General features: G+C 35.8%; 1 protein-coding gene across 2 annotated transcripts; it reads left to right on the top strand.

Moving 5' to 3' along the window:
- The first annotated feature begins 75 nt into the window (after positions 1-75).
- LOC149083879 (breast cancer anti-estrogen resistance protein 3 homolog) lies at positions 76-23,346 on the top strand. 2 transcript variants are annotated; one of them, XM_089234251.1, is made up of 9 exons: positions 76-189; positions 5,621-5,758; positions 9,151-9,262; positions 11,082-11,157; positions 11,336-11,453; positions 12,309-12,551; positions 15,847-16,931; positions 20,402-20,570; positions 22,633-23,346. In XM_089234251.1, exons 2-9 carry the CDS (start codon positions 5,660-5,662, stop codon positions 23,158-23,160), a joined length of 2,430 nt encoding a protein of 809 aa, XP_089090377.1. In that variant the 5' UTR covers positions 76-189; positions 5,621-5,659; the 3' UTR covers positions 23,161-23,346. The 2 variants fall into 2 exon arrangements, with proteins under 2 accessions (XP_089090377.1, XP_089090378.1); XM_089234252.1 differs by lacking the exon at positions 76-189 and adding an exon at positions 220-320 and having other exon boundaries at positions 22,633-23,285.
- The last annotated feature ends 1,692 nt before the right edge of the window (positions 23,347-25,038 follow it).

Here is a 25,038-nt window from a genome sequence, read left to right as displayed (position 1 = left end):
GTTGATTGTGATTGGTTCGTTTGACACAGACCCTGTGTTCTGAGTTACCCAATCATTTCTCACGAAAGTTGTAATTAAAAGGCTCGTCAAGCGCACGCCATCTACAAACAAAAAGTTGTAAATGACCATAATGTAAACAATGAGCGTATCTTCAATACATCGTGCAGCAATGAACGTGTACAATATTTAGTGAGTATATTGTAATCAAGTGTATTTCGGTGTTATTATAATGTACAGGAAAATGGTGGATGTAATTTGATAAGGAAACGCCTCCGATAACGTTTTAATGGCTCAAATTATAAGGTGAAAGGTCAGACTGTGTGAGTATTATTTCCCCGTATTCGCTAGTAAAACCTCGCTGCAACAATGCTCCATATAACGATAAATACGTCAACAACGATACTTTTTTCGAGACTTGCATCTCTATACTTTAATTTTAAACTGCTACCTCTTGATGCAAATACAAATACAACGCCACAATAGGCAAAATGCCCAACGAGGTGGCTGAGAAAAAAGATGCCCATAACAAATATGGAGACAATGATGATCTTTCTACAACGACCCCCCCCCCCCCAAGCCAACAGCAGTGTTTTCCAAAGTGGGCGGTGGCGATGGAAGGTTCCAGGGTGCGGTAGAAGCTATGGATACTTCTAGGTAAGTTCTCGAAAATTTCAGACATCTAATTTTTGAGAGGCTTCAGGGCTCATGCCTTAAGATGGCACTGCACTTGAGTGGCCCTCGGCACAATTCCAGATTGTTCAAGCAGCCCACAATACATTTTCAGATCATTTTGCGTTCCATGATATATTTAGCGATAATTTAATAACCCTCAAAATATTTACAGACCACTTGACCTGTAAAGGATATCTTCAGCTGCGAATTGAGTAGAGGCAGGCATCTTCTTCAGGCGTTATCAGATTCACCTCCGCTTCCTACGGCTGTGAATAAAGCGGAGACAGATATCTTCAGTTGCAAATGAATCGAGACATATCTATAACTGAGAGTGTAGCAGAGGCAGGCATCTTCAGTTGTGAATTGAGTGGAGGCAGATATCTTCAGCTGCGAATGGAGTGGAGCCAGGTTGATCCAGGGGTGACGTGTTCGAGAAGCTACTCATTGTGTAGGTGCATTGGATCATCCCATATATTACAGGACAGAAAAATTTCCCCATAGCAGTCTGCTCTTGGAAGTCTATCACTCCGTCCTGATCTGTGCGTGATGTGAGGCTAATAACAAACAATATTACTGATGCATGAGCAAATTTTGTTTAAAATTATATACACATAAAAACAAGCAAACTTCTGCTGTGTTCAGTGTTTTATTTGCCTCAAAGATCTTTAATTTAGCTACTTCACAGCTTTATTGAGATGATACAGTGCAATCCTATACGGCAGAGGTTATGATACTGTGTGCTATCTATGGCTCTAACCTTTGTTGGGAGCGTTGCAAAGTTGAGGTCCTGACAAAGGTTCTTCGAAGAGATTCTTTGTTAAACTGCTTTGTAGAGCCACAGATAAGCATTGATTAGGGTAAAGGGATGTCCCTGGTGAAAAAAGTTTGAAGTTTGAGAACCCTAATGGTGTCACTTTGCTATATGGTGATACCCCATCGATAAATAAAATCTCCCAGACAACAATATTACTCCTGGTGCACCTTTGATAGTGTTGATGTATGCTATCTATAACTGCCTAGAACTTCACTAATCCAAACTAATTGGGACCTGGACCTGTTCAGATCAGCAAAAAAGTTTGACTTACATGGTTTTTTTATCTTCTGTTGGGCACAATATGTTGACCACAGAGTTTGGGCACAATGTGCTTGATGGGCGCACATTGGAAAAATGGAGTAAACACCTAATTAAGTTCAATACAGCTTAAGTTTATACAACTGCCAATTGATGATCATTATTGGGGGGGTGCCAGTAGAAGAAAAATCACAAAAGCTTCTATAAAAAATCATGTATACAGCTACTCAATAGCGCTAGTGTCAGTGCCATCAGTGAAAGGAGAGAGAGAAGAGAAAATATAAAAGGGCTGTGCCTATTAGATCAGTTGTTCCCGTCGGATGGTTAAAACTGTGATGATTGTGAGTATCCCTACGGGTGAAATAAAAGTTACAGATAAGATATTTGTTTAACAATGATCGAAATTCCATAAAATCTGATGTTTATCTTTTTTTTTTCTTCTCAGAAACACGATAAATGCATCTTTTGAAAGATTGCTTTTAGAATCAGCTTGTTCCTGCCATAGGGTACGTCCATAGTGAACCGCTTCTCGCTACTCGCTTTATCGCGGCTGAAAAAAGATCCTGAAAACTCATTGGGGTGGCCATACTGCGCCCGCCTACCTGCATTTACTTGCTCAAACTGCTTTTACTCGCTTTAACCGGAATTAATCATTATTTCTTTTTCTCGCTTGACCGACTCACCGCTTGCACTTTAAAACGGATATGTTCCTCGTATTCGTTTCGTTATTCCTATTATAGTGGAATAGTAAATCGAAGGAGTTTTTGTAACGATTAATTATAGTTATTACTAATCGTTGATTAATTATGACATAATAAAAGCGAAATTGTTAATCATTAAGTAATTAAGGAAAATTAACAATTATAGTGAATCCAATTGGAGTTTTTATGACGAATAATTATTGTTAATACTTATCGTTAACTAGATATGACATAATAAAAGCGATATCATTAAGTAATCATTAATTAAGGTTAATTAACGATTATATTGAATCCAACGAAGTTTTTGTGACGGATAATTGTTGCTAATACTAATCGTTAATTAGTTACGACAATAATAAGTGAAATCGTTAATTAATTAAGGATCATTAATGATCATACTAAATCCAACGGAGTTTTTATGTTAATTAGTTGAAATAATAAAAATGATATCGTTAATTAATCAAAATTTCGTTTGATTTAGTTTCATCGTCAATTAGTTTACTAACTAATTATGGATCATGATTTAATTTTATCGTTAATAAACTAATTAACGATAAAACTAAATTAAACGGAATTTTGTAACGATTAATTCTCGTTTTTCTAATCGAAAATTTATTGTGGCACTAAAAGCGAAAAATCGCTGATTTATCAATTAACTAACTATAATTGGTGATTACACTAACCCATTGCAACTTCAAGGCGAGTTCTATTCATTTCATGTACATTCGTCATTCTTTCATGTTTAATTTTATGATAAATATTTTTTGTTGTCAACAAAAACACAATAGATCCCCACGTGATAGCTCCATGATGCCAACTGCTCATGCAGGCAGACGCTCCCGCGAGTCGTGCACTATACCCCACCGCCAGCTAGAATCGCGCGGGATCATCTCGCCTTCTACAACTGCTGCGGTTTAAGCAGTAAAGCGGGAAGCGGTGCACTATGGACGTACCCATAGAAAAGTTCAGCAAAAAGAATGACCCACCTATAACCAGTCTTTACTTCTTTTAAATACACCTATTCATCCTCACTAGAGATATTATGTTGTGGGGGAAATTAAAGTTCATTTTTTTACCTCAATGATAAATTGCCGCAATGGAAATTTACTGCAATGGTAAATTTCTTTTTTTTTTACCAATGGACTTTACAAAATATCAAACACACAGGCATATAAAAAAAATGTAGCTTCAATACCTTATTGAAGATGAGAATTAATCCCTTTCCATTCTCCAGAAAATGAGGAAAATTCCGGTGAAAGATGTTATTTACTAGACTGTAGAAGCATGGGGGAAATGTGACGGATATCTCGGGCGACCACCTATGGATGGAACCTTTATTTCCCACCCAACTCCTCTGGTTGGAAATTGCTGTATGGCGATGTATGGCTGGAAATGGTGTGCGGTAAAGTAGTAGTTGCATCTGCAAACTATATGCAGAAAATCAGGATAGGCTATACAGTGGAACCTCCCAAAAATTATACTAGATATAAAGATAAATTCTTCTACAATGATATTTTTTCAAATCTTATTTGGCATTGCCGGCATTCTAATGTTAAACTCCTTTCAATACAATGATACCCGTTGCTACAATGAATCTCTAACGATTCTTTTTGAAGAGAGTTTGAAATTGCTACAATGATATTTTTTAAAATATCACTCAAAATCACTTTCAATAATTTTTATACTCTTCATCTGTTTTTTTATTCTTCTGATGGCTTCTAATATCAGTGTTTTGCACCACATGATCACTCAAAGTGTTGTTGAAGATGTTGGTGGTGTTAGTTTCTGTGTAAGACTCAAAAGTGCAATGCAGGGCCAATGCGTCTAACTGAATATTATTGATCAACTAATCAGTTACAACTTTTTAAATAAATTAACTTATTAGCACATTTTCCAGCCGTACTGTGGTGGTCGAGTGGTCATAGTGACAGACTCACATTGTGAGGATCCAAGTTTGAACCCCACTGCCGCCACAGTGGTGGTTGGCTGAAGTTGGATTTCTGTGGTTCCGAACTTCAGGGGGGGGGGAATGCAAACCAATCTTCCATTCAGAAGTCTTGACACAGGTCCAGTGGTAAAATCTCCAATCATTACACTTCTCATAGTTTGAAAAATAGGTGGCAGATGGCAGTACTACAACATGCATTACACAGAAACAAGCTTCACGTTAGGTGCACAACATGTACCAATTTATTAGAAGTTCTGCAGGGGAATATGGTCGAGATGCATGTGTGGTTTCATAGCAGTGGTACTTACAACTGCGATTTAAAAAAATGTCTACGACAAAGTAAATTTGGTGGGGCTTGATAGTAATATACCCTTTTGATATAATGATAATCCCTTCAAAATGATATTTTTTCTTGGACCACATACTATGATTGTATCAAGGTTTCTTCTTCATTCTTATACTTCTCCTACTATTTTTTTTTTAATCCTTGATTTCTTGTTCAGAGGCGTAAGTGAGAGAGATCCCTGTTTATAACTTGTGAAAAGCTTCTTGTACTTTCTCCATCATCACCCACTGATGATGGAGTTGTAAGAGAAAGTTTATGCATTTTCATTTCCCATCTGGGGAATGTTAAAGATGTGAATAGAGAGACTTTTATTTCAAAACTCATAGAGAGTGCAGAATCACCAAAAAAATCACACACACACAAAAAAGAAGCCTGTGCTTTCTCCTATATATTGAGATAAAAGAAATGGGGGGGGGGGGGGGGGAACAGCGAAGAAGATAGTTTTAGTGATGAAAGTGAAAGATTTTGATCAGACATCTGTTGATCAGTGGAACTAGGAAAGAAGAAAAAGATGGAGGGAGAACATATATAAACAATGTCTCACAAGTGCTTCATTGATGAATTCAAAATTTTTTTTCCCTCTTCCTGGTCTTTCTAACAGCTGAAGCTTCAATCAGAGTTTGGATGATTCACTGGCTCTTTGCCAAAAGCAACATTGAGGAAATTACATTATTCAGATCAACTCTGAGATCAGACTACTAAGCAAGTTTATTTCATTTTCAAAACTTCCGTTTTTTTTAATCATTTGTGGTACATTATGAAATTGATTATGGAAGTTATAATACACTCATATATTATTTATCAGATAAAAATGATTGGATGTTATATATATTTCATGTTGATTTGTGATATTAATCTGGTTTTTTTTGTGATATTTTCAGAATGTGTATTAAGCTCAAAGTAGAATATCAAGGGGAACCATGTTGAGCTGCAGGCCTCATTTAGATATTGATGTTTGGCTGCAGAAGCTTGATTTGGAAAAATATGCTTTCATTTTTGAAAGTTATAGTGGTGTTGAGGTATGTTGTTTCCCATAAGTCACTTTTTCTTCTTGGTAGTTATCATTAGCGAATATAGACTTAAGCAGAGAGGGTACGATAATGTCGATACTTGTGCAAAGTGTACGTAATTCCCTTACATAGTAAAGATATGTTTTACAAACTTTTTTTTTGCATTGCTCCTAAAATCTAGAACACTTTAGCTTTTGAGCATAGGCGGAGATTGACTTGGAAGTCTGGGGGGGGGGCACGATGATGATGATGTCAGCTCATATATACATTAGATCAGTCGACTCCACCTTCGACGCTGGGGGGGGGGGCATTCCCCCCCCACGCCCCCCATATCTCCGCCTATGCTTTTGAGTTGCAAAATATAACAGCGTTTCCTGCTTTTAAACAACGACTTCTACAATATATTGCTAATATCTCAAATATTGAACCTTATTTTTAATACTCAGGCTTAAATTTCAGCGTTTTGATTGTGTTTCACTGAAGTGATTTGCTTATACTTTTAATTACAAATAAATACCTACCGCCACCTTGATTTATCTACTTAGTACCTGTATTTTCTTCTGATTTATACAAATAAAAGTGACACAACAGGCAAAATGCTGAAAATTTACTGTTCACATAATGTTTTTTATATTATGACATTTTACTGGTGAACCATTGATCCTAGATGTATAATTTCAACTCAAAAAAGTATCAAAATAACATGTAGAACTCGGCTACGTCATTCATGCTGCAAGGGGGTTGTATAATTATTAAAATAAAAAAAAATCAACTTTTTATATGGACGCCCTGTTCTCAAAAACCCAGTTAGAGGTTGTTACCCTGTCTCTCCTGATGCCAAAAAAAATTCCATGTTTCTGAATGCAATATACAAGATATATTCAGTTTCATATTTGAAAAAAAAGGGGGAAAGCTGAGGAAAAACAACATTAAATACAGATAAAACGGTTTACTGACATTTAGTGCTGGTTTTTCCCAACTTTCCTCTGTTTTTCAAATTTGAATACCTCTGCAAATACTGCACTTAGAAACATAGAATTTTTTTTTTGGCATCAGCGAAGACAGGGTAACAACTTTCTTAATGGGTTTTTGAAGCACAGGCTGTCTGTATGAAAAGTTAATTTTTATATTTTGATAACCTCTCACAACCCCTTGCAACACGGATGATGTATCTGAGTACTACACATTATTTGGGTACTTTTTCTAATTGGAAGTATGTCTCTAGGATCAATGGTTCACCAGTAAAATGTCATGCCCTTTTACCTATATACCCTGTATATGCCTTTATTTATTTATTTTAATTTTCATGCATTTTAACACACTAATGCTAATTATATAGTAATATTATAGTAATCACTCGTAATTTTAGCTACATTGTAATGTTGTCAGTATGGTAGCCATGTTACCCCTCGTCAACATGTATTCAACTCACAGTTTGTCAATATTTACATCAGTTTATAATACATTATATTTTTCTTGTATAAGTGAATAAATTTCTTCTTCTTCAAAAAAAAATTAAAGTAGAACTGTACTCTGTTAAAAAAAAGCAAAGAGAAAGAAAAGAGCAAAAGTGTTAACATTTGATAATTTGCTTTGAACATTCTATGGCTTGTGTAAAAAATATATCTTTCCCATTTTCATTTTGCACTAGTTGAAAAAAACCACGCATTGTTAGGCCAACCCTTGAAATACCGGCCTGTCTCATCCACCATCTTGGGCATAAGTGTGACATCAGTATTATCACTACAGCCTAGTTGCTGTTCTCGATATTGTTTTTTCTTTTTCCAACAGTTTCTGATGCATCACTCGGAGCGACAAACATACTCTTTGCTTAGAAATAGACGAAGAGTCCACTGTAATTTATAGGGGCCTTAGGTCACCCTAGTTGCATCATCATGTTATACTGTAAAGGAATTAGCAAAGTTAAATAATAGTATCGTTCGAGGAATAATGGTATGAAAGGATGGACTTTGAAATTATGTATTTCAAAGCCATACCAGCCAGGTGTTATCCAGGTGTTAAGAGTCCCAAAGAATATGGATCATGAAAGAAACCTATAAACTTGGCACGTAGCACGTAAGGAATACAGAATCGAAGAAGAAGTATAAAAAGTAGCGATAAACAGATCTATAAATATGGGGACTGAAATGAATCGTATAAAGGGTGCAGGACATTATGAAAGAAATCTGTATAAGTTGTGTAAGAAGAATATGGTAATAAAATTCAGCGGCCGCGCTCATATTTCAATGATATTTGCAGCTGGTCAGAATTTTGTATACACGTAAAAGCGTGAGAAAGTCCAGGGTTAGAGCAGATGGTATTAGATGAAAGGAGATTTGCGAATTCCGGGAATAGTTCCCACAGGAACGCCAACTGAACTAAAGGGATAGCAGTAGCCAATGAAACGCATGTCCATAGGAAAATGTTGGCCAATAATGTAAAGTGAAGAGAAGTTTGGTAAAGAAAATTTAGGGAAGAAAATCGGAATTAGCGAATGAGATGAAGTTTATGGAATACAGGTAGGAGTAGGCGGATAGCCAAAGGAAAATATATATATGGAGTTGAAGAGCTGAAGAGGGGGTTGAAAAATGAAAAAGAGAAGGAGTTAGTGAGAGTGGAGTTCATAAGAAAAGAGTGAGAGTGAGTGAGCTCGGAATACTTATCAGGATCCGCGAGAAAGGTCCAAGATGTGCATAAAGAGCTTAAACGAAATCAAAAGGTGGATCTTCTTCGGATATGGGGTAAGTCACACTTCCGACTTTACGAACCATTTATCACTCTCCATGTAAATTGAAAATATGTAATGCACTATCCTAGCTTCTATTTGTAAATCGTATATTTAATGCCCTTATTTATAGTAGCCTAATAATTAAAGAATAATTAACTGTTTTATCTTTGTTTCCTTGGACTTGCCATTTACACGGGCCTGTGGTTATTGACTTAGTTTCACAGTGCAATGATATCTATGAAGCACAAAATTCTAAGATTATGAATAAAATTTAATCACGGCATTTTGGGATGTTTACATTAGTGGGAGGATTAGAATCAATGTTTCAGTAGGGTCACACCCGTTTACAATAAAAACAATGCCACACGTTAACAATCAACCCCCTGGGTAGAGTAATTAACTTATGCTTTCCACCACTACTGCCAGCCTGCTACAATTGATGTTAATTGTGGTGCAAGGTTAACATAAGTCCTCCATGCATCAAGGGCCCTAGAGCATTGTAGATTATGTAAAAGGAAACCCACGCACACCTTTGAAAAATTAAAATCTCCCGGGTTGTGGAACAAGATAGAAATTTAGAAAATCCTACCTTTTCACCATTCTTGTATTTCTAATCTTTCCCCCTTTTTTTAAATCACATAACTTTTCTTAGTTTCTCCTCTTTATTATCCAGGATATGCTGCATCTTACAGAAAAAGAGTTGAAAACCATGGGTATCAAAAATGGAAGTCACAGAGCGAGAATAGCTTCATCATTGCATATATTGAAGGAAAAGTATCATAGAGGTTTGCATTTTGCTTTGTTCCCATACTGGAGTGAAATTTGTGATATTCTAATGAAATTAATGAGGTGGAATCAATTATTATAATTCTGACATGATTTATTTGGTCGTCTTATCAGTAATAAATGGAATTGCTCACTTCCCGGCCGTCTTGAATTCTACCACAATTGACAAGTTTAAAAAGAAATATTATATTTATATGTTGGGATACATCTAGAGGCTATCCATACTTAGATAAGACAATCATAATTCTTTATGGGCAATGTATTATATGTTTTCATAATTAATCGTTTTTTCATGATACAGTGAAAGCTTGATATAAAAATACTCTGCATACCATGAAAAATATTGTTGTGAAGCGGTTATTGTTTTTTATAAAGTGGTAGCATATTATCACTTACTGCCAAATTTTTCCTGTTATTTAATCTATAATCACTAAATAATCTTTAATCTTTAATTTAATCTTTTGGTATCTTTTCTACATTTGTGTTGTTATTTTACCATAAAATGCCTTTATAAGTATTTATTTGTGACAGAAAAAATCTAATTGATTAGTTGATTGATAAAATTAAATTAGTAGATGTTTCACACCATAAAGTGGTTTACTGTACAATACTTTTGTTGCACCATTCAAAAAGTAGCTTCACGGGAGTTTCATCAACAATTTTGGAATATAGGTCACGTTCAAAATTATTGGTGGTTCACTGGTTCGAGACCAGTGATTAAACTATTGGACCACAGAGAAAAAAGTTGTGGCGATCCGCGAGAACCAGCAATGAAAAACGTTGCCAGTGAGTTTGACACCTGAAAATGTCTTACTTTTTGCTTAATATTCTAAAAAAACATGTGCATTCATGTGAAGACATTTTGTTTTAATTATTTCGTAATCAGTGTGTTGCTGTTTGAATCTTAACAGAAAAATATTCAGGATATTATACTTTCTTATTAGCAAATATCTTTTGCAAAATGTTTTATGAAAATGTAATTTAAGAAAAGAATGCCTCTTCAAACCTTCACACTTGTTTATTGATAAAGCCACAGAATCAACAGTGGTGGGGGGGGGGGGGGAGGAGGGGGCTTCATAAGGTTTGACTACAGTTCTAATTGTCTTTTTGTATCTCTTGGTGTCATATTTGTCTTCTAAATGACAATATATTAAGAAAAATGAATTATTCATTATTTAGAAGAGATTTTCCATTTAGGGGACCACTCATGATGTCTCTGAGTACCAGTAGGTTCTCGTACTCACTGGCCTGTGGGAAACAAGTGACTTTTATTTTTCAATTCTAATGCTGTAGGTAGTACAAAATACCAATGTTATCAAACATTGATAAACAAAAATATAACAAATACTGGTAAATGAACAAGCACAATAGAACAAAAACTAGTGAGGAATTTGAAAACAAAGATAAAAAATCAAAATCATCCCTATATTCAAGATGGTGATTTTGAGCAAAATAAATTGTTGTGCGGCTTCAAAATCTAATGAAATATCATTATAGAGGGATTTATCATAGTAAAGGATATCATTGTATTGAGGGGAGATTACTATTAGATTACAGGCAATTTCAAACAAGATTTGAAAAAAATAAATGTTGTAGAAGGATTTATTATTATATTGAGTATCTTTGTTGCAAGATTTCATTGAAATCTTTTTTTTCTTTTTTTGGGTTCCTGTATTTCAGATATATTTAATCATCCATATTTTTTATGGGCATCTGTTTTCAGCCACTTTTTTGGGAATTTTGTCTGTTATGGCCTTTGTATTTGTGTAATTGTAGAACAATGTTTATTGCTGACTCACGATTTTTGTTTATTTTTAGCTTTCAATGGCCATAGCCTCAATACTTCAATGTCGTCTTTGAAATGTGACAGTGAGGGTTTAAGATCTTTAGATAGGTATGGCAAAATATTCAAACAATAATACATAGTATGCATACTTAATTATCAAAAGTTTAATTTCTCATTTGTATCTATGCATTTAATGTTATCTATAATTTTAACATTTTAGTATCTTATCTATAATCAATCGTTAACATATTTTATGATCACTGCATCTATTTTTTCCCTTCAATAGTGTATCTCCTGTGGCACATTTAAAGTCTGAAGGAGCATCTGCTGGAGTTCGCAGTTGGCCTTGCAGTGGAGCTTCAAGCTTAAACCATACAAGAAATTCTAGTCATCGTTCTAGCATGGTTGGTTGGTTTTTTTTTTCTTTCACTGAACATTTTTTTTTTATTGGTCAGCATTTTAAACGTTTTTGTTTAGTTTTGATAATAGGCATGCTTTCATTCAAACAGTTTTCATTCGCTCTTTTATAACTAGAAATATCTTAGTTTTAATATTTTGTGTTATATATTTCCTATGAATCAAAGTTCTATAAAAAAATTTCAGATTACATAATGCAGTATTGATTTCTCAAAGCACTTTGAGGTACCAAAATTCATCTAAGTGAGCAAATTAAACTGTTGCAGAGGGATCCAGAAATTTTGCCCAGATGTTTCATCCCCAGAAACTTTGCCCCTGACATTTTTCTTGCCCCGACCATATGAGTAAGTGTACAATTGACTGTATGAATGACCGCACTCACTTGGTGTATCATACAATCAAATACTGTCCCGTTACTCACGGTCACCCACTTGATCACTCACACAGTCAGGGCAGGTGAAGTATCAGGGGAAAAATGTAACAAGGTGAAACATCAGCAATGAAACGTCGCAGCAAAATGTTGGAGGTGAAATTTCCGTAAACCATTGCAGATTAGGTGGTAAAATTATGGTTTCAATTGCTTCGTCCAATATATATAGATATTTATTTATTTTTTGCTCTACTTAACAAGCTATTTTTTATCATAGATCGTTTATCCTTCATTACTGATGCAAGTGGAAATTTAAATGAATATATGACGATATATTTGCATCAAAAGGGCATTCATGTTACTGATATTTGAATTTTTTCAGCTGTTTTTCCATGTATACATAGTCATTGTCATCAATAGCATTTGTCTATTTCAATTGTATCAACAATTGTCAATTTTTTCATTATCTTAGGAAGGCATCAATGTTGAAGCTTCTGCTGATGAACTGAAGAAAGCCTTAGAGCGAGAGCTGAGCTTGGATGGATCAGATTTACGTAGTTATGCTTGGTACCATGGAACTATCCTCCGGCAACGTGCTGAAGATCTTGTGAGAAGAGATGGTGATTTTCTTGTCCGTGACTGCATCTCTCAGCCTGGAGATTTTGTGATTACATGTCGATGGGGAGGTTTACCTCTTCACTTCATCATCAAAAAGGTAGTAACAAATTTATGCAGAGTTGGATTATTGAAAAAAAAAAATGGAACGTGAATCCCTGAAAACATGCTACAGGTTTTGTAATTACATGAAAATAACTTGCAAACGGTTTCCGGGTTATTAGGCCATGGTCTAGGAGATTTTCTTCCTGACGTTTCGCCCACATCTGTGGCAGGCATCATCTGAGGTTAATTCGACGTAAGTCTCCGCGGCAAGCGAGAAAGGCTTCGCTTGCCGCGGAGACTTACGTCGAATTAACCTCAGATGATGCCTGCCACAGATGTGGGCGAAACGTCAGGAAGAAAATCTCCTAGACCATGGCCTAATAACCCGGAAACCGTTTGCAAGTCATTTAACGCCGGCCATGAAAGCCTCAGACAATATTACATGAAAATATGTCATTATGAGTGTTATCTATTAGAACAGGGGTTCTTAACCTATGGTCACACCCAAACTTAAGTTGCTAGGACTTCCAAGAATGGTCGCTCTTTGGGGAGTCCAGTTTGCGACATATTAGGTAAAATGATGATAATAAACATTGCTCCATTAAGTACTCAAGATATTGTGCCACATTTATTCTTTAACAGGGTAGGGAACTCTGCGCCAGTTGCGCCGCACTGCGCCAAAATTAACATCTTGCGCCATCCTGCTCCAATAGGATATTTTCGTATTTTTCGGTGCCAAATAGCCAATTTTGCTTCAGTATGCCCGGAATTTTGGAAAGGATGTCAAAAAATTTTTGTTCCTGCTTGCCGCGAAAGGATTTTTTCCGAAAAGAGCGTGTTTTATTCCACTGAACTATCACCTTATTTAAACTATCGGCCCATCATCAGGCTTTCCATTGCGAAACCGCAATAATATCCGTGATTGTGCAACTGAGGATGGTTTGCAATGGTCTTTCAGCTTTAAAGCGCAAATGCGAGTCAGTTTCCGTTTTAAAAAAAAAAGTCGCCACTGGAAGCAGCAGAAATTATTGTAGAGTCTATCGTCATTGCGTCAAATCCTGATGTTTCGTGAAAAAAATTTCATTCTGGGAGTAAAAAGAGCATGTCCGCCGAATTACGATTGCTAATTTAGGAACCTCGCCGAATGTCGAGCGTTAAATCGCCAATCTTGCCAAATAATGAGTGCTGAACCATCATGTTGATTCTTCCGAAATTCTCTTCCGTTTTGCAACAATTTCTTTCTGAGTATAAAAAAATTGAAAACTTCATATAGAAAATTTATAATATCTATATAAAGACTAGGAAATTTTTAGCCCATTTGAAGGGCGGCTGTTCCAGACAGCAAATAGTGCTCTCAGTAAGCAAAAATCATCTTAAATAGACTGGTGCAAAAAATTTTATGACAGCCACTTTTTCAACAAGGTGTCAAAAGCCTGAAACACCAAAAACAAAAAACAAGCTGATGAAAAGATGTTTGATAACAAAAGGCAGTGCAATTGTTTTATTTTGAAAAGGGGTGAGTGTTAACGAAAATATTGTTAATTTCGCTGCTCCAATTTATAAATATCTGCTCTGAATCCTGTATTTTGCTTCTCCAAATCCTGAATTTTGCTGCTCCAAAGCTGCTCCGAATCCTGAATTTTGCTGCTCCAAAGCTGCTCCGAAATGGACTTTGCCACTTCCCACCCCTGCTTTAATTATCTCATTGTTTAGACACTTCCATTAATGATTAATCAATCATAGGTATAATTATTCCTTAAACAATCAGTTAATTTTCTCAATATTTTTATATCATGTGTCAACATCGTATGCACTCACTCCATACAATCAATTGTTAACAATAAAAAAAACCATTTAGCCACTTACCACAAAGACCGATGGCCTTTTACATCCCCATTATTAACATCTTTTCACTGAGTGCCTGGTACGCTTATTTCTCTCCCTCTTTCATGTATCATGCTCTACATAATGGTTCAAAAACCCAAACAAATTCACTACCTCGTTGAAGGAGCATCATTTCTAACTTATGTTGGTCGGCCCATCTCGGAGAGTGTGTCTTCTTGCAAGGATAACATGCATACCATACCAGGTTACTTTTACTTCAATATTGATGAAGTTATGTAAAGAGAAACCAAAATTTAAATTTTTTGATTTAAATCAGTGATTTTTTTTTTAAATCAAGTGATTTAAGTCGTGATTTTAATCAAGCTGATTTTAATCGATGTACCCCATTTACTAGCATTTATATAATGAAATTGTTTTCCAATTGAAGCTGTATCTTGCAAAACAATGCTTTGGGTATAAAGTGCTGCCATCTCTGCTTTGATTCAAAATACTCTTTAAAACTAATAAATACTCTAAGCTAAGAAATTTTTAGGTGAGAATAAATGAGTCTAATTAATGTGTTAACAGAGATGCTACGTGAGAATTTTTAATATGGAATAAAATTTTGGCAGATCAGGAAACTTAAAATATCAAAATATATATTTTATATTCAGTAATTTTAATTCATAATACAACAGACTTTAATATACTTGAAAGTAAGTTTTTTGTTATTCAACAAAATCTATCAGGTTAAAAAACTTATTTGACAACATTGACAATAATTTTTCACTGTTTCAATTCTGTGTTTCTGAGGTAAAAAAAACTAACCCTGATCCCCCTATCACGCATATTTTGAATAAACAGCTCTATTTCACTTGGTAAATTGAACACAGATAATCAATGAATTTAGATCAGTGTTTCTCAACCCATGGTCTACAAAGATGAAACTTGTGATCCGCATGAAGATTTGAAAATTTAATTCCTACCAAAAATTAGAAATTTTCAGTTGTATGCAAGCAATGTTGATGATATTTTTTACATGACTTTCAATTATGAAATCAGTCCACTCACTGTAGATTAGTGGTCCGTCAAATTATTTCAGTAACGTCAGAAGTCCTTGGGTTCAGAAAAGTTGAGAAACACTGGTTTAGATAAAATGAACCATAAAATTATATATTATCTGTTCGACATTCTTTGTGTATCAAAATATTCAAAATTTCAATTGGTATTTTGTTTTAATTATCGCAATAAATTAATGTTTAAAAATACAACATTGTAATATGCAAAAAGGTAAGTTCTTTGTCATGTTATACACCTATTGTGTTCGAAACATTATCCAAAAGCATTCATTTAGGTTTTTGATGGTTTTCTCACGGTTGTTTTTTTCTTTCGATGGTTTAAACCAGTTTTTGACACTTGCATATCAAAAATCTAACCCTCGTCGAATATAAATAAAAAATATTTTGGTTTTGTCATATATGTGAGGTTTATTGTGTTTATGATATTTGATTTGGATATATTTGCAGGTTATATTGCATCCCCATACAGTGTATGAAAAGATCCAGTATACGTTTGAAGGTGACAGCTTTGATAGCATTTCGGATTTCATAACGTATTATGTTGGAAGTAGATGTCCTCTGTCTTCAACTTCTGGTGCAGTTATTTCATGTCCAATTAATCGATGCATGCCTCTGTCTTATTATGAAACCCGTTTTGGAGTGCAGTGTCAGGTACACTATGCTGCTAAGGCCTTGGAGCAAGTGCCTGTGAAGGAGGAGGAGAGTAGTAATGATGTAGATGAGATGCCTAATGTGATAAGTAACACTAAATTATGTGAAATACATGAGACCCCAACACTGAAAACTCCAGATTCAAATCAAACTTTTCAAAGGGTTAATGGTGAAAGGAAGAATACACAAAACGAGACTACAGTCACTCATCACAAACCAATAGTAAAAGTTGGAAGCGATCCAAACCTGAACATGCGTGCTGAGAAAAGAGCTTTCGAAAACAGGCCAAATTCTGGTACTTTCGCTTCAGACGCAGTGTCTTTGATAGTTGAATGCAATCAAGCACCGCCAAAACCTAGCAGAGTCCCTTCCAAAAGGCTTGCACAACGTCCACTTGTTGTTAAAAGGGAAAGAAAGAATACACCTCCGACACCTTTGCTCGGAGTGTCCATGTCAGTGTTTGACGAATTTAGTGAGAGCAGTGTACCAATTCCTGTCAAAAGGATGGTATCTGGGGAAACCCGTTTTTCGTTCCTGGATCATCCGAGTGTATCTTCAGAAGGCTCTTTATCGGAAGCAGATTCAATAAGCGCAGTGCATGTTGTTCCATCAGTCCCAGGAGTTTCGTGCTTTAGACCTGCAAAGTTCCGTTCACCCTTGATCTCAACAGACAATAAACCTCTTGAAGTGGATGTATTAAACAGAGTCAAAGAGCTGCTATTGCAAGAAAATTCGAAAACTCTCGCTTGCCACCTGACACACATAGATTTGGAAGTATCAAAAAATTTTGGCGATGAAGACCTTGGCTTTGGTGTTACTTCAGGTCTTGAACTGGTCCTGTTACCTCAAGGCCAGCAGTTGGTAAAGGACTTACTCGAAAGGTATGACAGTTTTGTAGGCTTTTTTTTAGCTAATATATCCATAAATAAATACTGAAATCATACCTCATTACATTATCACTATCATTTAGTTACTGAAAATATACATGTATAATCACAGCAAAAACTTAGAAAAAAATTTATCTCAGTAATTTTGAATCATTCGCCACAATGGAATTTAAATTAAATTCTTTAGTGTATTGGGGGAAGTGCAATCTACGTGGGAAATTTTGAACTATGCCGTTTTTATAGAAAAAACCTTGACCATGGCAAGCCTTTATACTACTTTATACTAGAGCTGCCCGTAGGCGGGGTGAGATTTCAATGGGCCTGAAGTTTGCAGTAACAATAATTTCTTTTATAAATTCTTATAATTAAGAATTTCCTCCAAATATTCTTCTTTTAATACTTTTCTAAAATTCAATACTTTTTCTAACTGGAAGTATGTCTCTAGGATCAACTGTTTTCCAGTAAAATGTCATATTCCGTGTTACCTATGCACCCTGTATATGTAATGATGTATGGATATTTGGATCCCGGCTCCCCTGCCCAACAAAATATATAAAAGTAGTAACAAAATGTAGGAAAAAAATGTATAAAATCAGAATTATAAGGAGTCCCCCAAAATTATCAAGACACCTTTGGCCCCACTACTATTTTTGCACTAGGCTTTGAGTTTGATAAGGGCGCCCCCTGGTCTTCATGATTTCAATCGCATATTTTGATACATTTCTCTATAAAAGAAAGAGACTCTGGATGCAACCCCTCCCCCCACAATGTTTCTTTTATTTTTTTCCTTCTTTCTGTGAAACACATTTTTTTTTGTTCCTAACAAAGATTCACCAAAAGTGGAATTCACGGTCGTATCAAGGAAACAGAAGAGATGAAATATTCATTCTAGTTAGGTTTTTTTGCTTTTTCAAATATATTCTTGGTTTTTAAAAACAGGTTTTTGAGATAAATGGAGATGGGGGATGCTTATGAGTGGATATTCGTCATTAGAGTAGGTAGCAATTTTCAGCCGAAGGATGAATATATGCTGTCACTTGTTCCTCATTTTAAAACAAGCACCAAGGTTCATTTTCTCTCCCACCACCTCTATCATGAATAAATCAGAAGCAGAATGAAACATATGAAATTAAAAATTATAAATTAATTCTCAAGCGTAATATCTGGTCAAGAAAGAAACAGGGGTGGGAAGTGACTAAGTCCATTTCGGAGCAGCTTTGGAGCAGCAAAATTCAGGATTCGGAGCAGTTTTGGAGCAGCAAATTCGGGATTTGGAGCAGATATTTATAAATTGGAACAGTGAAATTAACAAGAATATTTTCGTTAACCCTCAACCCTTTTCAAAATAAAACTGCATTGTCTTTTGTTATCAAACATCTTTTCGTCAGCTTGATTTTTGTTTTTGGTGTTTTAGGCTTTTGACACCTTGTTTGAAAGAGCGGCTGTCATAAAATTTTTTGCACCCGTCTATTTAAGATGATTTTTGCTTACTGTGGGCACTATTTGCTGCCTTGAACAGCAGCACTTCAAATGAGCTAAAAAATTTTATAAGTTTTTAATTTTTTTATACTTGGAAAGAAATTGTTGCAAAATGGGAGAGAATTTCGGAACAATCAACTCGATGTTTGGCGATTCAGCACTCATTATCTGGCGAGATTGGCGATCTGACACTCGCTATTTGGCGAGATTGACGATTTAACGCTCGTTATTTGGCGATATTGACGATTTAACGCTCGTTATTTGGCGATATTGACGATTTAACGCTCGTTATTCGGCAAAATTAGCAATTTAACGCTCGTTATTCGGCAAAATTAGCAATTTAACGCTCGTTATTCGGCAAAATTAGCGATTTAACGCTCGTTATTCGGCAAAGTTTCTAAACTAACATTCGTAATTTGGCGGATATGCGCTTTTTACTCCCGGAATGAAAATTTTTTTTCACGAAACATCGGGATTTAACACAATGACAATCGACTACAGTAATTTCTGCTGCTTCCAGTGACGACTTTTTTTTTTAAACGGAAACACTCGAATTTGCACTTTAAAGCTGAAAGGCATTGCAAGCCATCTCCAGTTCCACGATCACGGACAATATCGGGGTTTCGCGATGGTTAAGCCCGATCAGGGGCCGATAGTTTAAGTATAGTGGAATAAAACACGCTTTTCTCTCTCGTAAAGAAACGTTTCGTGGCTAGCAGGAACAAAATTTTTTTGGCGTCCTTTCCGAAATTCCGGACATACTGAAGCAAAATTCGCTATTTGGCGCAGAAAAATGCGAAAATACGCTATTGGAGCAGGATGGCGCAAGATATTAGTTTTGGCGCAGTGCGGCGCAATTGGCGCAGAGTTCCCACCCCTGAAGAAACTATTGGGTATAATATATTGTTATGAAAATTATGTAAATAGTGATTGTTTTATTGTTTGTCATTTTCCACCTGTAAGTAATTGATAATGCAATTTTTTTGTAAACCCCTCAACATATCGCCAAGTTGAAACATTTGGCGACAGCTCCGATAAAGCGACGTGGTGTTGCCAATGGAAAAGAGTGGGGATCGCGAGAACATGCCAGAAATTTTCAAAACCCGCCTTTCCTTATATAGAAAGTGATGCCATGACAAAAAAAAACAAACAGCCAGTTTGTTGTACTTTATCATCAGTGCGAGAACTCTTATTTGTAGGCCACTCTCTGATTAACGTATTTCGTGAAACCGCTGCCTGTAAAATAGCTGTTTTGTCAATAAATCTTTGATGTCCTGCATTTTGTTTTACCCTCTGCTCATTTCAAGGGCTTGTGAGAAAAATTATCCAGAATATTATAATGGACAAATAACTATATAATGTCAAATAAACTGGTAGTAAACCGATAATTCAATGCTTAATTATCATAGGTGTGAACTTGTATCCAGTCCATAAGCCCAATCCCAATCAATATTTGTCACCATCTGATAATACCTATAGAAACATTGGGTATGCATTCCCCCTTCCACAATATTTTTGACCCCTTTCAATATCATCAATAACATCACGCCTTTGCGTATTATACTAGATATTATTTCCGATTTGATAATGCACCAGTCAGTTTCAAATTTTCTCAGTCAATGAAATTATTGTAATATACAACTCCTCAAGCAGAGGAAAAAAAACTCAGTGAAAAATGTGTTTATATCTACTCGTACAAAAAATTCTCATGGTTACATTCTTATCTCAAACTGGCACACACACACACACTTTGAAAGTAAAAGAACAGTGTTTCGTATTTCTTTGATCTTCCTACATAATATTACACCCGAAACATTTTAGGGGTTAGTGCTGATGTGATATGGGCTGAGAAAATAATATCTCTCGCTATATTTCTCCATGTTTTTAATTTATCAAAGCTGATCTCTAGAAAAATTCCCAGAGTTTTGTTGTCTTATAGTATAGGACCTATATTATTTCAATTCAAATTTTTGTATTTTTTTCAGGACAAGTTGCCTCAAGCTGTTTGTCGAAGTGACAATTCTTACCTGTTCTGCAGAGGAAGAAAGAGTCCAGATGTTACAGAAGTGGATAGAGATAGCGATTGACACGAAAAACAGTCTTGGGAACTTCTTTAGTTTCACTGCCATAATGCTTGGGCTCACTGCTTCTGAGGTAAAATTCATCTTATGTTCTTGATTCATTATTGATTGTTTTAGTTGAAAAATACATTTCAGTATATTTTTCAACTAAGTGAACAGTTTGAGTACAACAAATTGATAATGTTTTTTCTATTATAATTTAAAAAAATAATTTCTCGGGGTAAAGGACTGTCATCAGTACAAGTTTATTTTCTTCTCAATGTTTCTCCAATGCTAGTGTTTGGCATCATCAGGGTATGACGAAATTGAATTTACTTTACTAACCACATGCTGCAGCCCTAGAGGCAATTTACTACCATTTCACCCGTAAAGAGGTGGCTATGTCAGAATTGATTATTGTGGAGTCTAACTCTGTGCATTTATGCGTGTTTTGTGCTTTATGTGTGTTCATGTGCTGCCATCTGCTTTCTAAAGGCAAAACTGGCAAAGAATGTATATTCTTATGAAGTAATTAATGTCTGCTACTCATTGTGGCAAGATTTTTTTAAAGGGAAGACAGGCATATGCATTTTAGCCCCCTAAGTTGGATTTACTGAATATACCGAATTACAGAAGATTGCTAGCTATGAGTCTAAGACCTTTCAACAGCCAACTAACCAATGATGCCAGAGTTTACTTGATACTTCCGTTTTTCAGCTTTTCATAGTCTGTTTTGTTCTGATTGGTTGTCGTGAAATTGAATTAGTGTCCCATGAGCATTATCCTAAGTTTTGAAGGAATAGAGTTGAAAAATTCAATGTGTTTATCTGATTGGTTCTCTCTCTCATTTAGTTGACCACAGAATAGGAAGTGTCTGATGATCATCAGAGCAGTGATCCCCCATCCTGATTAGAGCTTCATCTTCTCTTTGACTGTAGCAATTTTGATGTTTTAATATTTCAGTAGTCCCTTTGTTCATTCAGGGAGATAAAAAACTAGTGGGTAGCAATAAATCTGCTAAATTCAGTATATCCAGTAATGCATCTCAGTCACCTACTGATGATGCCAAGCACTAGAATGGAAGTAGTTTGGGAGATGTTGAGAACAAAATAACAACTTGTACAGACACCAGTTCTTTGTCCCAAGAAACTCTTTTTGAATAGTTTGAATAAGGTTATTGAAGTTAAGGTGTTCTGAGCTGTGTAAAGAGTTAACTACCCATGTGAAATCTGTTAAAGTTCGGAAATGTCTCAATTCAATATGGAAAAAAAAGAAAAACTAAGTTCTGACAATCATCATCCTCCTCCTAACCGGATCATGGCCCACTGCTCTGTCTCAATGAAGAGATTTTAGCAGGTGGTCGAAGACCTGGGTCATGCCGGAAGACAATCATCCTCAGATGGCACTTTTCTGTACAAATTATAGTTCACATACTAATTTTTTACAAACATTTGTCTGTTTAAGCTTCATGTTAGTGTGTATATGTTACTGTCAAAGCCTGAAATTTCCCAATTCGCAATGGGACTGGCCCCAGAAATAATTTTTTTCTCCAAAATTTGGCAGAAAAACTATATGTTCATACAATTATGCTTATAGTTTTCTCTCAAATTCATTTTTTTTTCTTGTCGCATGGAGCTAATCCAATACAGCTGCTGTATATAGACATGTATCACACATTGGTGATTAAAAAAATTGATTTGGCTCCTACTGGAGTATATCATATTCGCACATTGACCTTTGGCTGGAGATCTCCACCCACTTCAGCCGGCCAAAGTCCGAATAATTTCTGCAATTCAGACTTTGGCCAAAATTCTTAGCCAATTTGTGAATTGGCTGTGCTTCAGGCTTTGGCAGTAACATATACATACATTCAAATCTTCAGCTGAAATCATGGTAGTTCTGCATCAGAACTTATGCAAAAATTTTGGGTCTTTATGATGGGAGGGGAAAGCGCTTCAAAAATTCTATCTATTACCTTTATTAAGATGTTCTCAGTTTCATAATTTCCTAATGAGCAATTATGGCTGTAAACAGTTCAGAACACGCTAACTTCAATTATAAACACCTTTCACATAACTAGCATTATATAGCAAAAAGAAAATTGAATGACTAGAATTTGTTCATGTACATAAAATGAATGGTCCTTTCATTTTCAGATCCTCTGCTTGAATTCCATGTGGTTGCTTTTGAGACAGACGTGCACCAACTCTGCATTTACATTCGAGACCAAGCTTCGACCTGCGCTTAAAATGTTGCAAGATGCCACTGTGCAAATAGCTCCAAATACGTGTATTCCGTACATTTTATCGTTGTTAAAAACATTTGATCATCATCTCAGAGTTGTGCAGGAGCTTCCCAGTAATGGCAGCTATATACCGGAGGATGAAACCACTTTTGGGATCCTGGGAGAAAGAAACAGTGGGGACTATGGACTTCAAGGTCTTGTGGAACATCTTGAAGCCGGGCGGAGTCTCTTTGCACAGTCGACAATTTTTCAGAGCAATTCCAACATGGCACTAAGAGAAATCAAATTTGACAACCTGTTGTTAGATATATTCCGTACTGAATTTCACATGCGCATGCTTTGGGGTTTCAGAGGTTCCTTGGTCAATCACATAGAGCGTAATGACAAATTTGATAAAATACTTGACGTTCTATCAAAGAGGTGTTTGAATTTGGGTTGAGTCGATGACCACGTTCCAAAGATTGAAACAATAGTTTCTTTTAAATATGAATAGGATGTGATAATGACCAGAATTGTTTTTATAGAATGCTGTACAAAAATAATTGCCGGAAGTACTGGTGTTGATTAATCTGAAAACTAGCATTAGTAGTGTCATAACTGGTGTATCAATAATAATTACAACTACAAATACAACGCCACAACAGGCAAAATACCCAACGAGGTGGCTGGATAATACAATATTTTTTTAAATATAATACCATAAATAAACATACAATAATGTTTACAAATTAATTTGCTGCAAATAATGAAAGAGTTTAGCATGATTACTGTTGTTTGCAAACTTATTCTTTTTGTGTGACTTCGAAAAAGAACCTATCCAATGGCACTTTCTTTTGCCCCCCCCCCCCCCCCACTTTTTAGAATTTCTCTGAAATGGAAAATATTGCATTGTTGTTGGTCAGATTTATTGCTGACTTTGCTACAGCTTTATTTGACTGGTTCTTTTTCTGCAAAATTTTGCACAGATTCCCACATTCTATACATCTTTTTAATCTCATTTGAAAAGTAAAGAACTTCTCCTCACTTCCCCTCACTTTGTTTCTGAGGGACTTCTCCTCACTTCTGCAGACAAGATACCGTCCATAACCTCTTGCTGTTACATGCAAAGGAGATCCATCAGTTCATCTATAGTCAACTCATAACTATGTTCTGCTAGTTGTTCAATGCACCTCTGGTTTCATGGTTTTCCCCAAAGACACATTGTTTTTGACAAATGTTGGCTCCTATTTATGAGCTAGCTCCTCAAAGTCACCTTCAATAATGCAATCAGCCCACAGTTTTCTCCAAGTATAATTGAAAAAAAAACTTCAAGTGCACATATGTGTGGTTACAGTGCTACATCTAATTTTGTATTGTAAACAGTCATTCTCACACTTGTTTATTTTTCGAGTGAAGCACGCTGACTGTATACTTTAAGAGAGAATATTTATACCCATGATTCCACACTACGTGTGTGGACGAAAGTGAAAAACCAACAGTTCAGTAGTGATAACATGAAAATAAAATGACAAAGCTCAAAATCCCTGCTCGTAATATGAATCATAGCTATTTAAGCGATCCAAAATTTGTTCAATACTTTTGCTCGGTATGCGAATTACTCGACCTAAGCTCCACTGTATTCTGCTTTTGGATGCAAATTGGTAATACTGAAGGATGTGGTATTTAGTAATGACTACTAAACTACACATGCACTTCGTCCGTATTCCTCTGTGGAACTTCTAACAAATTAATTGGTAGAGAAGAGTTGATCCACTTTGCCCAAGAATATTTAGAAGACACCAACGAATAAGGCAAATACACAAAAAATAATAAAAGTCCTAATGCATTTCAACACCAATGGGTGCCGTCTTCAGAGGAAAAATTTAACCACTAGTTTCGCTGACCGAGTTTCCCATTTGGGTTGAATACCAAATCTTCACGCTCGGTTGCTCAGCGGAAGAAGTACGTCTGTTCACTTCAAACATCGTGGTCAGAATGAAGCTGTGAGCCTGCGTGAGATACTAATGCAGCGTCCTGATTGGACCTTAGCAGAATAGTGCTATCCGATTGGTCCATTCGAATTTTCTTGTAATTCCCGCTCAAAATGAATTTAACCCATGGTGTTGCGATAGGGGGTGTAGATTTATTATCGTTCACTAGTATATTTTTGAAGGCCCTAGTATACTAGTTCACTAGTATATTATTTGTTTAGATTTCTACGAAGGCACATATATTCGGGCCTTCAAAAATATACTAGTGAACGATAATAAATCTACACCCCCTATCGCAACACCATGGGTTAAATTCATTTTGAGCGGGAATTACAAGAAAATTCGAA

Source organism: Pholcus phalangioides, unplaced genomic scaffold (genome assembly GCF_987345545.1).
Source record: "Pholcus phalangioides strain wild (caught in Gottingen) unplaced genomic scaffold, Ppha-v1.0 ptg000008l_1, whole genome shotgun sequence".
In the NCBI taxonomy this organism is placed as follows: Eukaryota; Metazoa; Arthropoda; class Arachnida; order Araneae; family Pholcidae; genus Pholcus; species Pholcus phalangioides.
This window is presented reverse-complemented; position numbering and strand designations above follow the sequence as displayed.